Below are 13,244 nucleotides of genomic sequence, written 5' to 3' on the forward strand. Positions count from 1 at the left end.
TCAACCACGGATTGTATGGAATTTTCAAACGTCCAGATAAGGAGAGTCTATCTGAATGAGGGGGAAAAGTTAAAATTTGATGCCGGTATTCCGCTCATTTGAATGTGACTCTGCTTCTGCAAAAGCTGGCATCGCTAAAAAAATAATAGATTCGTCCATTTCTGGCTGTAAAACGGATGTTTCTCTTTCCATAGAATCCGTGGTCAGACAGTAGTTTTTTTGTTTTTGTTAAACACTGCAAATATTAAGGGAAAAAGTATAATATAATAATAAGTGGTTTTTCTGGTGGCTACAGAAGCTCAATTATTTTCAGCAAGGAAAAAGAGGTTTTTTTTTCAACCCTAAAACCTGTGTATGCAACAATTTTGAGATTTTCGCTTCAATAACTTTGATTTTTCCACTAAAAAATATTTTAAAGCAGGCCCTATTTTAAGAGAAAAATTGTGTAGTAACAAGCTTGCTTAGAAAGACAGGAATAAAAAAGCGCATTGAACCTGAATCCTTATGTAGTTCCGAATCCTGAAAGTATTCTCTATTGCTTTTTAAAGTTTGGACCATATTTTCAGATTCATTATGTATATATGAACTGCGGAGATGCCTAGAAAGAAATAGTGTCTTTTTACCGGTTTTCGAGTACTGCTGGTAATACATTCACCTTTGTCTGATACAAACAATCAATTTATATTTTTGTAAGTTAAATCAACTACCTGTACTTAAAGTTTTTTGCTCGATAAAAAGAAACCTGTTATGAATAAAACTTTAGTCACTTTCGCAGTTTAGACTTAACTAAAAAAAATAGTAATAATACTCATCAAAATGTAAATCACGTTCTATTTCGTATTATTTCTAATACGTGTATTTTAGTACTGCTAACTTTCGAAAATAAATGTGTATGTTACTCATATCAATAATGTAATCATATATCTAAGTTCAAATTAAATAACATAAATACTAATGCTCTCCCATTATTTACTGCTTCGTAAAGTTTTTGCAAAATGAAAAGTTTGTTTTTTTTTCGTTTGAAAGCAACGACTGAAATTTTATAACGGATAACTCATAAATTAAGTGCCTAAAACGTAGAGTAGACCGGGGCACGTTCAAGAGGATTTTTTTTCAATGAATTTTCTAATTTTTATGTTTTAACTTAGAAAACTTTAGACATTGCGGTTTTATGAAGCATTTAATGGAGTCAAAATTGGTATATTCAGTTGTTGCTCAGGTTGTGTTTTTAACCGTTAAAAAATTATTTTTGAGTCCAAGTCGGTTGCGTAAACTTGCCCCGGATATTTTGACACCTAACGTGGTTCCGTTAGTATTTTGAACATAATTTCTTACCATCTTTAAAATAAAGCACATTTATTACTTACTGAAATGTGTATAAAGTTGAAGCTGAAGGGCAGCACTATATGATTGTAAGGTATAAGATACGAATCAGTTACTTCATTAAAAATTAAATGTTGATTGAAAAAACTAAATAGCCGGAAAAGACTAAAAAGGTTTGAGACAGTTTAGAACAAAAAAAGTGTCAGGGGCACGTTTAAGTAAGACACAGTAAGACCGATCGTATAGGTGGTCCGACGTTCAACGCGTAAACTTGCCCCGTCGCCAAGTTTGGATTTATTTTTAACGTGAAAAAAAAAATAATAACATTTCAGTTCATACAAATGCTATGCGCAAAAAAGGATAAAATTCTGCTAATTTTTAGATATTTGTTTTTTTCTCAAGAAAGTATTATTTATTCACAATAAGCTTTAAAACGTTCAACACAAAATTTACTCCGCTTGGTAGAAAACAGATTATTCTTTTTGCATGCTGGACCGAAGCTCGACTAATACTCTAAACTTGTGAGAATATTTGCTAGGGAGTAGCATCAATCAGTTATGACTGTTAGCTCTCTAGTTATAATTCATTTTGAATAAAGGGCACTGCGTAAACGTGCCCCGGTCAACCCTACAGTTTATAAAACATTTCGACATTATTGGGCAGATATGTTACAAATATTTACACTGAAAATGCATATTGTACTTTCCTTTTAAATGTCGCATGTTCGATTTCACTCTCATAGAATAAATAGTACAAATTTTATTATTGAAAAACTTAAAAATTATTAAAAAAATATGTAACAGTAAAATGCCAATTATCCCATGTCAACTTTGTTAAATATATACTTTGTTTTTTAGCTCCCAAGCCTCCTCTCAGTTCAGTATTCCTTCAGCCAAATGCGACTTCTATTTTATTGAACTTACTGGCGTGGGAAAACGGTGGATGCCCGACCCGACATTTTATTGTTCAGCATCACGCTAAGTATCAAACTCAATGGACTGTTTCCTCAGAGAAATTGGAAATGCCACGTGACCACTACGTCATAAGAAATCTAATACCAGATCGAGATTATGTTGTAAAGATATCAGCGCATAGTGAGGCTGGTATTACACAAGAGGAATATTCAGTTCGAACTTTAGCTGCATCTTCCTCAGGTAAAACGAATAAGAATCATACAATTGGATTAAACACTCTTATTTTGGAGCTTGAACTTTTTTCTTGTTTCCTGAAATTTTGTTTTTGAAGCAATTTTGCTTTTTTTTATGTGTGTGGCATTGAACGTGACAAAATATACTACGACTGCCAAAAGTAGAGACAGTAAAGGCATGTTGCTGTTTTGTTTTCGAGAAATAAACATTATTAAAATGGATTATTCTACCTCGATAAGAACACGATCTTACTTTCGGTTAGGAAAATTTAGCAAATAATTATTATTTTAGTAAAGAAAAAAAAATAATATTTTGCTTATCCGCTAATACAATATTGTTCTATAGTATGAAATTTAATCTAAGTTGCAGACATTTTTTTTTCATCCAAAGTTTTGGGTTTTTAAAGGAAGATTTAATATTGATGCAACTGCGCTTTTTGAGTAATAGATTAAAAAATAGTGTCTCATTATGTTTTACGTGTAGTATATCCCGGCAAGTTTTTTTTTATGCATAAATCCTTAAATATCTTTTATGTGCCAAATAATTTTGATAAAAATGACGCATAATATTTTATTTGGGGGACGACTTAGATATCAGTTATCAATTTGTTTATACTATGCACTAAAAAAGTTATTTTTTAAAAAATAATGTTATTGTTTCAAAACTATCTAAATCCGTTCTAGGTTTCTTAGATAAACTTATGCAGCGTAATTTGAAAATGTAGGCAATAATTCAAAGCAGTAAAACTTAAATTTGTGTTTTAATTTTCTATCCATCGTCCTATCCGACTTTATTTAACCATTTATATAGTTTTATGTATTACCAATATATTCTTGATTGTATAAAACTACAATGGTTTTGATGAGTTAGCTGTTTGATGTGTTGTAGTCATTCGTTTATTATAGTTTAGTTTAATCAAGTTGGAATTAAAAAAAAAAAAAAACTTAATGTGTTTGCGTTTACACATCGACTCATGCGTTCTAAAATGAAGAATGCACTTATAATGTGCTAATAATTAAACACGGAGTGTTGTTTTAAAAAAATTTAGAAATGCAGATACATTTACAAATTTTATAGAAATATTTTTTGTTAGTTTTTGGATCACAAATATGTTATGTATGTGAAATATAGATGCATGATGTGGTATTAATGTTTTTTTAATTACTCTTTACCGAATCATATTGAAATACATTGCAAATTTCTGTTTTTTCCGCAACCAGAACAAATTTTATTTTTATTCACAAAACCTTATGACCATTTTTGACGTTTTGCTTCAGCTTACTTGGTAATTTATGGTTTGAATATGAACAACCTGCAAGATATATAGTAATGTATGATTGATATAATTTTGTACCTTACTAAAAAAAATTCTTCAGAAACTACGCGACCAAACGAACTGACGGACATAATGGTACCATAAGCCCTCTGTAGATTTATCCATGGTACAATGCCTTGTGTTGAAACACAAGCTCTAAATTTATTGACTTTTGCGTTCTTCATTCATAGCTCCCACTTCTTCTCCAGCTTTCGGAAAACGGGAGACTGATCTTCCATTTTATAAGAATATTGCCTTAGTTGTTCCTGTCGTGGTGTCTTCTTTGGTAATCCTCGTGCTTTTGTTTGCCATTGTGGTCTGTTTTAGGAAGCACTCTCAAGACCGAAGAGGAAGAAATGGTAAGCTCCTTTAAAAGTATAAATTGCTTGTACTTAGTAAAGAGTGGAAAAAATAGACCCTACAGTGCTGGCCAAATTATTAGACTAAGACTGTTTTAAAAGCAAATTCTTTATTGATTACATAACTATAGACACATTAACGAACCGTGAAATAATTATCTAATATTCAGTATGCACTTCCTTGTTCTTGATGAGCATTTTAAGTCTTTTTGGCATACTTTTCACAAGGTCTACACCATTTCTGAACTTTTTGAAAAAAGAGGTAAAAAATTGTTTATACTCACTATTATATATACTCACATACACATACTCACTAATTACCTGAAACTAACTTTAAATATAACAGAACACACTAATAAAAAGAACTAGTGAACTGTTTAAGCTGATTAAGGTTATGTTTCTGGTAGGTAGATAAACAAAGAACAAAAACAAAGCAGACAGTGCTGCCACCTGCAAACATTAAATTATGTTAAAATAACGTAATAATCGGTGTACAGTATGTACTGTACTTTAACAGTAAAATAAATAGTATTTTAGTACGAATAGTGTACAAAAAACAAAAAAAAAAAAGTTTTAGTCTAATAATTTGGCGAGCACTGTACTTTGCGACAGCCAATGCAGAATTCGCAGGAGTTTCGTTTCCTCTTTTTTTCTTTTTTGATGTTGGTTTTAAAAATATAATAGTTTAAACATATCTGTTTACGATTTTTACATTATACTGCTTTAAAAGACTTATGTTAATCTTTAAGCTTAATGTTTCAAAATGTTTCTAACAAAAAATTTGATGTTCTTTTTAAATTTTTAAAATTATATTATTACCGCCAAAGTTAACTCCTGAAACATTAATAACAAATTTACCTTTGAAATCATCTTATTGCATCGAAGATTTTTCTATGAGTACATTTATCACGAAACAACTGATTACAACGATATCTAAAAAAGCATTTCTATAAGGTAATATATAAAATTGCGCGGTCACGAAAAAGAGTAGTGACAAAGCGGATAAACAGGTTCTATTTTTTGTCTTTTCTAGTATCAATTACTAGGAGTTTGTTTTTTACATATCGTCGCCTCAAAGCAAGAGTAAGATACCCAATTGTTATTTATACAGTTCTATGTGTTATTGGTGCTCTCTGAGTATGTAATTTAAACATTATTTTGCTTGTTTGGAAAAATACTGCATTCAATGAAGTTTTAAAGATTAGGGATGCTGACAAAAAACTGAGAACTTCAAAGGTACCATAGAATACCTGCCCAATAAATGTTCTTTAACTGATACAAACATTACCCAAAAAAAAATTATATATTACCCAGAAAAGGTTTATAAACATACAGTTTTGTAATCATTTCCAATTCAATACTAAAGCAGGAAATCAAAAATTAAGGAATGAAATTTGGAATAAAAATGTCTCAACTCATAATAGAAAATATACTATGTCATGCATTTTCAATGCATATTTTCTTATGATAAGAAAAACTTAGACTTAAAACAAAGTGTGCGTAAAATAGATAGAGTCGTGATGATAGATTTAGCTAATTGTAAGCTTAGAGAAAAAATATTTAATAAGTAAAAGCTAATGCTTATAGAGAAGGATATCCCTTTGTCAAAACCCTTGTTAAAAATAGGAAATCGGGTATTTTTATGGAAGAAAAAAATGAAAACGACCGGCTTTTTCTTTTATATACATCAACAGTATAGTCAAATGTCGTATGATTTCATAAATAAAATAACCTCAGGATGTTGACATGAATAATTGGTATGAGTGTATTTCCCAACTCTTTAATTTACTGCCTTTATTAAAAAATAACAAAAAATAAATAAAAAATAAAAATAAAAATAAATAAATAAAATAAAATAAAATAAGAAAAGAAGAAGGAGAAATAAAAACTTAGCTCACTTGTAGATGCAGATCGGCCAGATGACCCAAATGACTTGATTTTTTCAAAAAAGGCTGTGGAGCTTCGGAGTAATCTAGTGCTTTTCTTTGCACATCATGGGCAAGACAACAACAACTACAAAAAAACCTATAGATGCAAGTATCAAGTGTAACCGGCTGATATATCCATAATGTTAACTTCAAACTAAAATGAGCTTAATTTTTCCATGCGTCTGATATCTGAATACAAAAACTCCCCCATGAGTACCCCGACTCACTAACTTTTTCTTTCACAGACTATGACAACCGGAAACCATGTGGTGATTCTTTAATGATGAGTGATATGGCGAAACAAATTACCACAAAATCAACAAAGTTTTCTCATTATACATGTCCAGCAGGTAAGTAAGAATAAATTATATTCCGATAAAATCGTGATAGTTTTTAATGAACTCATCTTTCTGGAAATCCAGCATTTATTAAGAAAAATATTTCAAATTTTACAATAGATTGTATTGCGATATGCGATAGTAAAATGCTCGGACTAAATCTGAATAATAATAGTTTTATTTTCGAAATTATATATATATATATATATATATATATATATATATATATATATATATATATATATATATATATATTGACTAGAGAGTGCTCGTAAGTGTGAAGCCAGCTCCAGTACATAAAGGGTGGTAATCAGGGATAAAATGTAAAAATGAAACAATGTAAAAAAAATAAAAGATAAAATGTAAAACTGTGCGAACATAAAATGCGAAAAGTAAATATCTAAAAACAAATAAAATGTTAAAGCAGAAAATCAGTCTATAGTCTCTGTAGTGTTTCCATGTTTTTCTAGTATCTGTCATATTATTTCCGAGCACTTTCGAGCATTCTCTGAATTCTGCAACGCATACATAAAAAGATTAATTTTCTTACTAACTTATTTAACAATGTTAACTTCTTTAAAACAGTTATTTCCAGTTATTTCGACTAAGGTACGACTTTTTGCAAGTAATAATAAATGAATAAATAAATACAATAATAAATAAATACATAATTAAAAATAAGTTATTTGAATTCTGACGTCTTGAATTCAAATTTATATGTTGTTTTGCTGGTTAATTTCATTTATACCTGTGTTTTTATTTGAAAAAAAAAAAGAAATGCAAATTCACACAAAAAATCCTTTTTTTTAAAGTATGGTCTGCTTGAGTTACGCCTTGAAAAAAACTATGAATAAAATTAAACTGCATATAATTTTCAACTATGACAACGGAAAGTTATCTCAATAAAATACATTTCAAAAACTGCCGTTGTCGGGAGAAACTGAAAAATCAGAGCAATATCAACTTTGGTTAAGTGAGAATAAGAAGCAATTTCTGATTGCTTGGAAAAAATATATATATGAAAAAAAATAAAAATTAATTTGAATTTTGACATCTGGAATTCAAATTATGTTTTTCGCAATCACGAGCGTGTGTGTATGTAGGCGTGTGTGTTTGTGTCTGTGGGCAGGCATGAGTGTGTGTGTAAGTGTGTGCATGTGTGTTTGTGTCTGTGTGCAGGCATGAGTGTGTATGTGTATGTGAGTGTGTGTTTGAGTCTGTGTGCAGGCATGAGTATGTGTGTGTGTATGACTGTTTATGGATGTCTTTGTTGGATATGTATGTTGGATGTGGACGCTCCCTGGAGACTTTGCTCGTAAAATATCAAAACTGCCAAGTGAGAACAATAAGCAATGTGATTGCTCAAAAAACATTCAGCATTTATTAGTTTACAATTGCAATTACATTTCCTGTCTTTTCTCGTTGGGCATATGAGGTGCGCAGAACTGCCCAGTTGAGTAAGCTAATTCTGTGAAATGCATGTTTTTTTTTCGAAATAATGTAGTTTTTCGGAGCGAACTCAGATGCATTTAGAGCAAATTTTGGATACCTTATATTTCCCGTGCTCTGTAAGTTAATTGCGTAAAATTCACCCAATTCCCTCTGTGTACAAAGTGCGTGTATAATAGTTACATATCTATTAACGTAAATATATTATTTTTATTTTGAATATTATAGGCAAAACTGAATATGCAGAGCCCTATACATGCAACGATACAGTATCCTCACGACAAGTAAGTGAGTTTGTTCGTATTGATGTGCGACGATATTTATATTTTCTCTTGAAATTATTTTTCATAGTTGAAGTAAAACTCGTAGATTCTTAGAAAGCATCGCTAAATCGTTTACACTTGAATTTTGTTGCCCCTATAACTGCCGATGTGCAAATGCAAGTGAATGAGAAATGATGCAAAACCTCTTCGCTTAGTTCGTGATGTTGTTTTAAATTATGAAGTTCCTTTAAACTTTTCCAAGACATACGAAGCTACAGAGTTAACGAATAAATACCTTTTTGCTTTAAAATTAAATGAATGATGTATCAAAGCTATAATTCGCTAAAATTGCAAATTACTGCAGACACGTATTACAGTGTTACAAAAAACACCTTTTTTAATGCAAAGAAGTGTGATCTTTTGGATGAAATGTCTTCCGAGGAAAGATTGCTCCTTTTCCTCGGATGACTTCATTCAAAAACTCACACATCTTTGCACTGAAAAAGGTGTTCCTTGTAACACCGAAACAAGGGCCTGCAATAATTTAAAATTTGTGTGCAACAAAACATTGGTTAATTGATTCAATTAAGACACAATTATTCTGACTTTTTATATTTGGAATCGTTAAAGGTGTTCTTATTCAGAAAAAAATTACATTATTTATTCTCTATTTCATGTATAATATGCCTGTTTGTTTTGTGGTTGTTAGGGGGGGGTATTAATTAATTACGTAAGGATAATTTTGGCAATTTTTGACCCCCCCTCCCCCAATGTAAGGGTAAGTAAGATTTTCACCCCCCCCCCTTATCTTACGTAAGATTCCATTTCGTTTTTTCAAAGTAATAAAATTACGAATCTTACACCACTGGAATCGTTCTTAAATTCACTATTATTGAATTTTATTTAAAAACCTTTTTGTGTGAAGAAATATTTACTAAAAACAATTTAGACAATGCTTTTCGACAAAAATTTGTGTATATAATGCGATACTATTGTAATTAAAAGTGAGACATACCATGCAGATACACAGCGTGTTTTTTTAATTATAGTTTACATTATTCTTTTTTAAAAAAATAAAAAGTAAAATAACAGCTTATCCTAATAGGCTTTTTACCTTCCAGAAGCAAATGAAATATGATCTCTGCCAAGCCACTAAATTAAAATATCGACTTGGAAAAATACGTAAGAATCGGTCGAACCCCCCCCCCCCCCCCAAGTATGGGCATGTAGAGATTTTTCCAACCCCCCTCTCCTTCGGTACCCTTACGTAATTGATTAACGGCCCCTTATGATAACCATAGCAATTCATCTGATTAAATATAAATTAATAAATAGAAAATAACCTCAACTCATACACAGCGTTACAAAATACTGATCAATGAATCGAAATGTGGTAAAATAAAAAAAAGGGTTCAGAACATTTTTTTTTTTAATTTTAATTTTATGAAAAGTAGCACTAAACGAAAAGATGAAACATAATACTCTTTTCTTTCATTATTTTTTTTTAATCTTTGTCTTACAATACCCTTTAATTCTTAGGAATAATCAAACTTCTAAAACGCTATTTACTTACCCCTATTTGTTACCATAGCAATTCTTATTCGAATTGTCTTGCATTATTTGAACAAAGCTTAATCACTTTTTTAACAAAACCTTTTTTCATTCTAGAATTTTAAATAGTTTATTCCTTTACACTCATAAAGAAAGAGAAAAAAAATAAAAAGAAAATATTTAAATTTTTTTTTTTCTTGCTGTTTTTTTAAAACAAGTTTTCTATTTCATTACTCAGATAGAAATAATTTTTGGTTAAACGGTGAATGTACATAATATTTTACAGCATTAAATATTTGTTGACAAACGTTAAAATTATATGTTTAAAATATGTCATTATTTTTCCTGCTTTCAGCAATCAGATGGGCTTTTCGCAACAATAAAAAGGTGTCCTACAAGACCCATTTATATGTCTGCACCTTATAAGCCAGGTGAGAGAAAACGACTAATTTATTCTCTTTGACTTTTGATATATTGCTAACTATTTAAATGTTAACTCGTTATATAAAACCTGCTAACTACACAACGAGCTATAAACCTGACATGCGTTCATTACTTCATGAAAAATTTACCAATAATTGAAATAACTGGTAAACATTCTACATGGTTGTTAAATAACCATATTAGGTTTGGAAAGATGATTGTAAACTAAAGAGTGTGGGGGAGCTATCCCCCCGTCTGCACAACTGTATGATAGAGTTCTCTTGTATCCTCATTTACTACGACTATGCCAATTCCGAGACAAAATCAGCTGAAATGTATTAAATGACTATATTGGAAACGGAATTTAACCCTGAAACAGTAAACTTTTTTTTTTTGCCTGTTAAATTAAAATATCAGATTAACGCATCGAAAAACGCACCATTCTCTGTCGCCGTTTTGTGAAAGCTGAGTTAGTTCATAATATTCGTATTGTTTACCATATTGTACAGATGGATTGATAGATATGCTGTTGCGTAATTAGATAAACAAGCTTGTTTTCCTTAATTAAAAGTAAAATTCTTCCAAAACTTTCGAAATATATTATTATTATTATTATTATTTTTTTTTTTTTTCTTTTTTCTTTTGCAAAATTTATTTCAGCGTTTTAAGAAAACGCGTTAATTTATTTTGCGTTTTTTTTTTTTTACGACTATTGTGTTTTAATCGTTTTAAATTACTAATGTGTTTGTAAAGAATTAAAAACATTTTTCTGTGTACATTAGCTACAGATTTTTTTTAAAAAAATTACTTCATTCGTATACTGTTTTGTCTTCACAATAGTTAAACAGTCGCGCTAAGAAGGTTTTTTATTTATTTATTTATTTATATATAGTATGGGGAGGTCCGCAATAGATACCATGGCTTGAGGGAGAGGGATTCGTAAAACTGTGGGTTTTTGACCAAAGAGGTATAAAGAGTTGTGACACCACGCGTTTTTTTATAACAAAATGTAAATGTGAAACAACGTAGTGACTGAAGTGACAAAAGACAGTGAAACAAGTGACAAAAGAGTAAGGCAAAGTGTGATACTTCGTGATACAGGGATGTACGAGTCTTTTCTTTTCTTTTTTCTTTTTTTTTTTTTAAGAAAAAAAGTGAAAAGATTAATGGGCAGTCCCTAAACTATGATCAAAGCCGAAAAAGACCAGATGTTTCTACACTGTTGAAAATTAAGGAAACCTTTCTGGAAAATAGTACTGTAAAATGTAGTGTTAACAGTACAGAAAAAAATACAGTGCGAAGCAGTTAAAACCGTATTCCAGGTCGAATGGTGGTCAGTGAAGCCGCCTGTGAATACGAAAGTTTCGAGATCAAATCTACCATCCACATTTTTGCGATTTTTTACTCTCTTTTATTCTAGCGTATAATTTTACAGTAAAATCTCAGGATTTTTTAAAACAGTGTATGGTATTACCGGCTTTTGTTTAGTTTGACATAATGATAAAAAACGGCTACTGCTCAAAACAATTAGGAGAGCGATCACACAAAATTGAAGAAACCCTTGTAAGGTAGCCTTGCAAATGCATGAAACGGAGTATACTTGTTTTTTAAGATGAAGTACAGCAAACAAAAAGCAGAAACATTAGACTGGGAACTTACTCCTTCGGAACAGTGTAACGAACATGAAGTTATGTCATGTCCAAACAAACTGGTAGCTTATGCAGAATTAGCAAACCAGATGAGCAACCGCAGCAATGATGCGGTTCAACTCAAAGATTGATGCCAAAGCATGGTATTTTATAGTAAGTTACATGCGGTCGCTCATTCTGCGTTAGCTACCAGTTTGTTTGGCTCTCTTGGCTCCCTTAAGAGGTTTTTCGCCTCCAGCTCATGTGATTCCTATTCCGAGCTGATGAGTGCTAAAAAGCGCGAAACTGCAGTCCTCGGATGGAATAATTGAGCTGGCGGTGTATTTTAAGTATTTCTGCCTTAGACCTGGCTTAGGACGGTAACTTACTACAAAATTCTCTTCTAATTGTTTTGAGCAGTGTATTTGTATTTTGTGTGGATTTGCCATTGCAAGTTTTGAAAGACTTATTCTTCACATTTCTTTTAGGTTCAGAATCTCTTTGTAGTCAACACAGTGCAACCAATGAAAGCACTCGATCAGAACTCGTGTCTAGTGAAAAATGGAGCAATCCAAGAAATAACAGCAAACCTCAACGGTGATGAAATCTAATGCGAAAATAAATGCTTTCACCTTCACCGTCCTTTTACCCCAAGCATCATCTACTAAGTGATTGATTCATTTTTCGCAGATGGAGAGAAATTTTGTCGCATGTGTTATTATTGTGATGACCATCCTCATACATTACTTCATTCGTCGGTATTTACAGAAAGTTGTAAGCCGTGTTAATTCAGTTCCATTATGATCTCAATCACGTTTCACATTCACATTTCTTCAAAATACAGAAAGAACAAAGGGATGAATATAATAAAATGTGTCAGTTTTAACTATACATTAGGCTTGAATAACCGGTGACTACCACAATGATTACTTTCTTTAACGTGAGCCTTGAACGTGATTTTGCAGTTGACCCCGATAGCATTAAATTATGCATTCCAATTGACTTTTAAAATATTTTGCGTAATTTTAACATTTTGAGTTCAAGGGAAAAAAAACATTGTTCATTTTCTAGCCAATAGTCCGAAGTCCTAAAACAGAGAAAAAGTTATCCTACCATTTTTAGTGACTTAGGGTCTCAAAATTTTTAAGTTTGGCAGCTATATGCTTCTTACTGCCTCAATTCTTTTTGAGAAATAATTTTGTCAAACATAATGGGGTGGTTTTCTTCAGTCAAAAGTACTACTTTTAGTCATTGAAATTGATCGAATGAGCAAAAAAAAAAAAAAAAAAATACATGGACCCAGAAAATACTTTTATTTTCCCAACAGTTTTTTTTAAATTAATTTTTTAAAATGTCCGATTTTTCAAACAAGGCGTGGTCTTTATGACGTCACAAACGATGCAATTTGGCGCATCTTTCTACTACGTTTCCACGTTATGATAATCAAGCAGCGAATTACAATTGCGCTCTACGCTTGCTATCAACCATATCGTTGCCAATACACGTGAGTAAAGATGCG

At 31.2% G+C, this 13,244-nt stretch overlaps 1 protein-coding gene across 1 annotated transcript in view; it reads left to right on the forward strand.

Moving 5' to 3' along the window:
- The window catches only part of LOC129222449 (cell adhesion molecule Dscam2-like), a 94,154-nt gene extending 81,776 nt beyond the window's left edge, over positions 1-12,378 (forward strand). The window contains exons 17-22 of the mRNA XM_054856963.1: positions 2,181-2,477; positions 3,978-4,145; positions 6,319-6,423; positions 8,089-8,144; positions 10,030-10,105; positions 12,214-12,378. Coding sequence (XP_054712938.1) covers positions 2,181-2,477; positions 3,978-4,145; positions 6,319-6,423; positions 8,089-8,144; positions 10,030-10,105; positions 12,214-12,326 — 815 coding nt within the window. The 3' untranslated portion in view covers positions 12,327-12,378. The remainder of the gene's footprint in view (positions 1-2,180; positions 2,478-3,977; positions 4,146-6,318; positions 6,424-8,088; positions 8,145-10,029; positions 10,106-12,213) is intronic.
- Positions 12,379-13,244: the final 866 nt, after the last annotated feature.

The sequence above is a fragment of the Uloborus diversus genome, chromosome 5 (genome assembly GCF_026930045.1).
Source record: "Uloborus diversus isolate 005 chromosome 5, Udiv.v.3.1, whole genome shotgun sequence".
NCBI classification, from domain to species: domain Eukaryota; kingdom Metazoa; phylum Arthropoda; class Arachnida; order Araneae; family Uloboridae; genus Uloborus; species Uloborus diversus.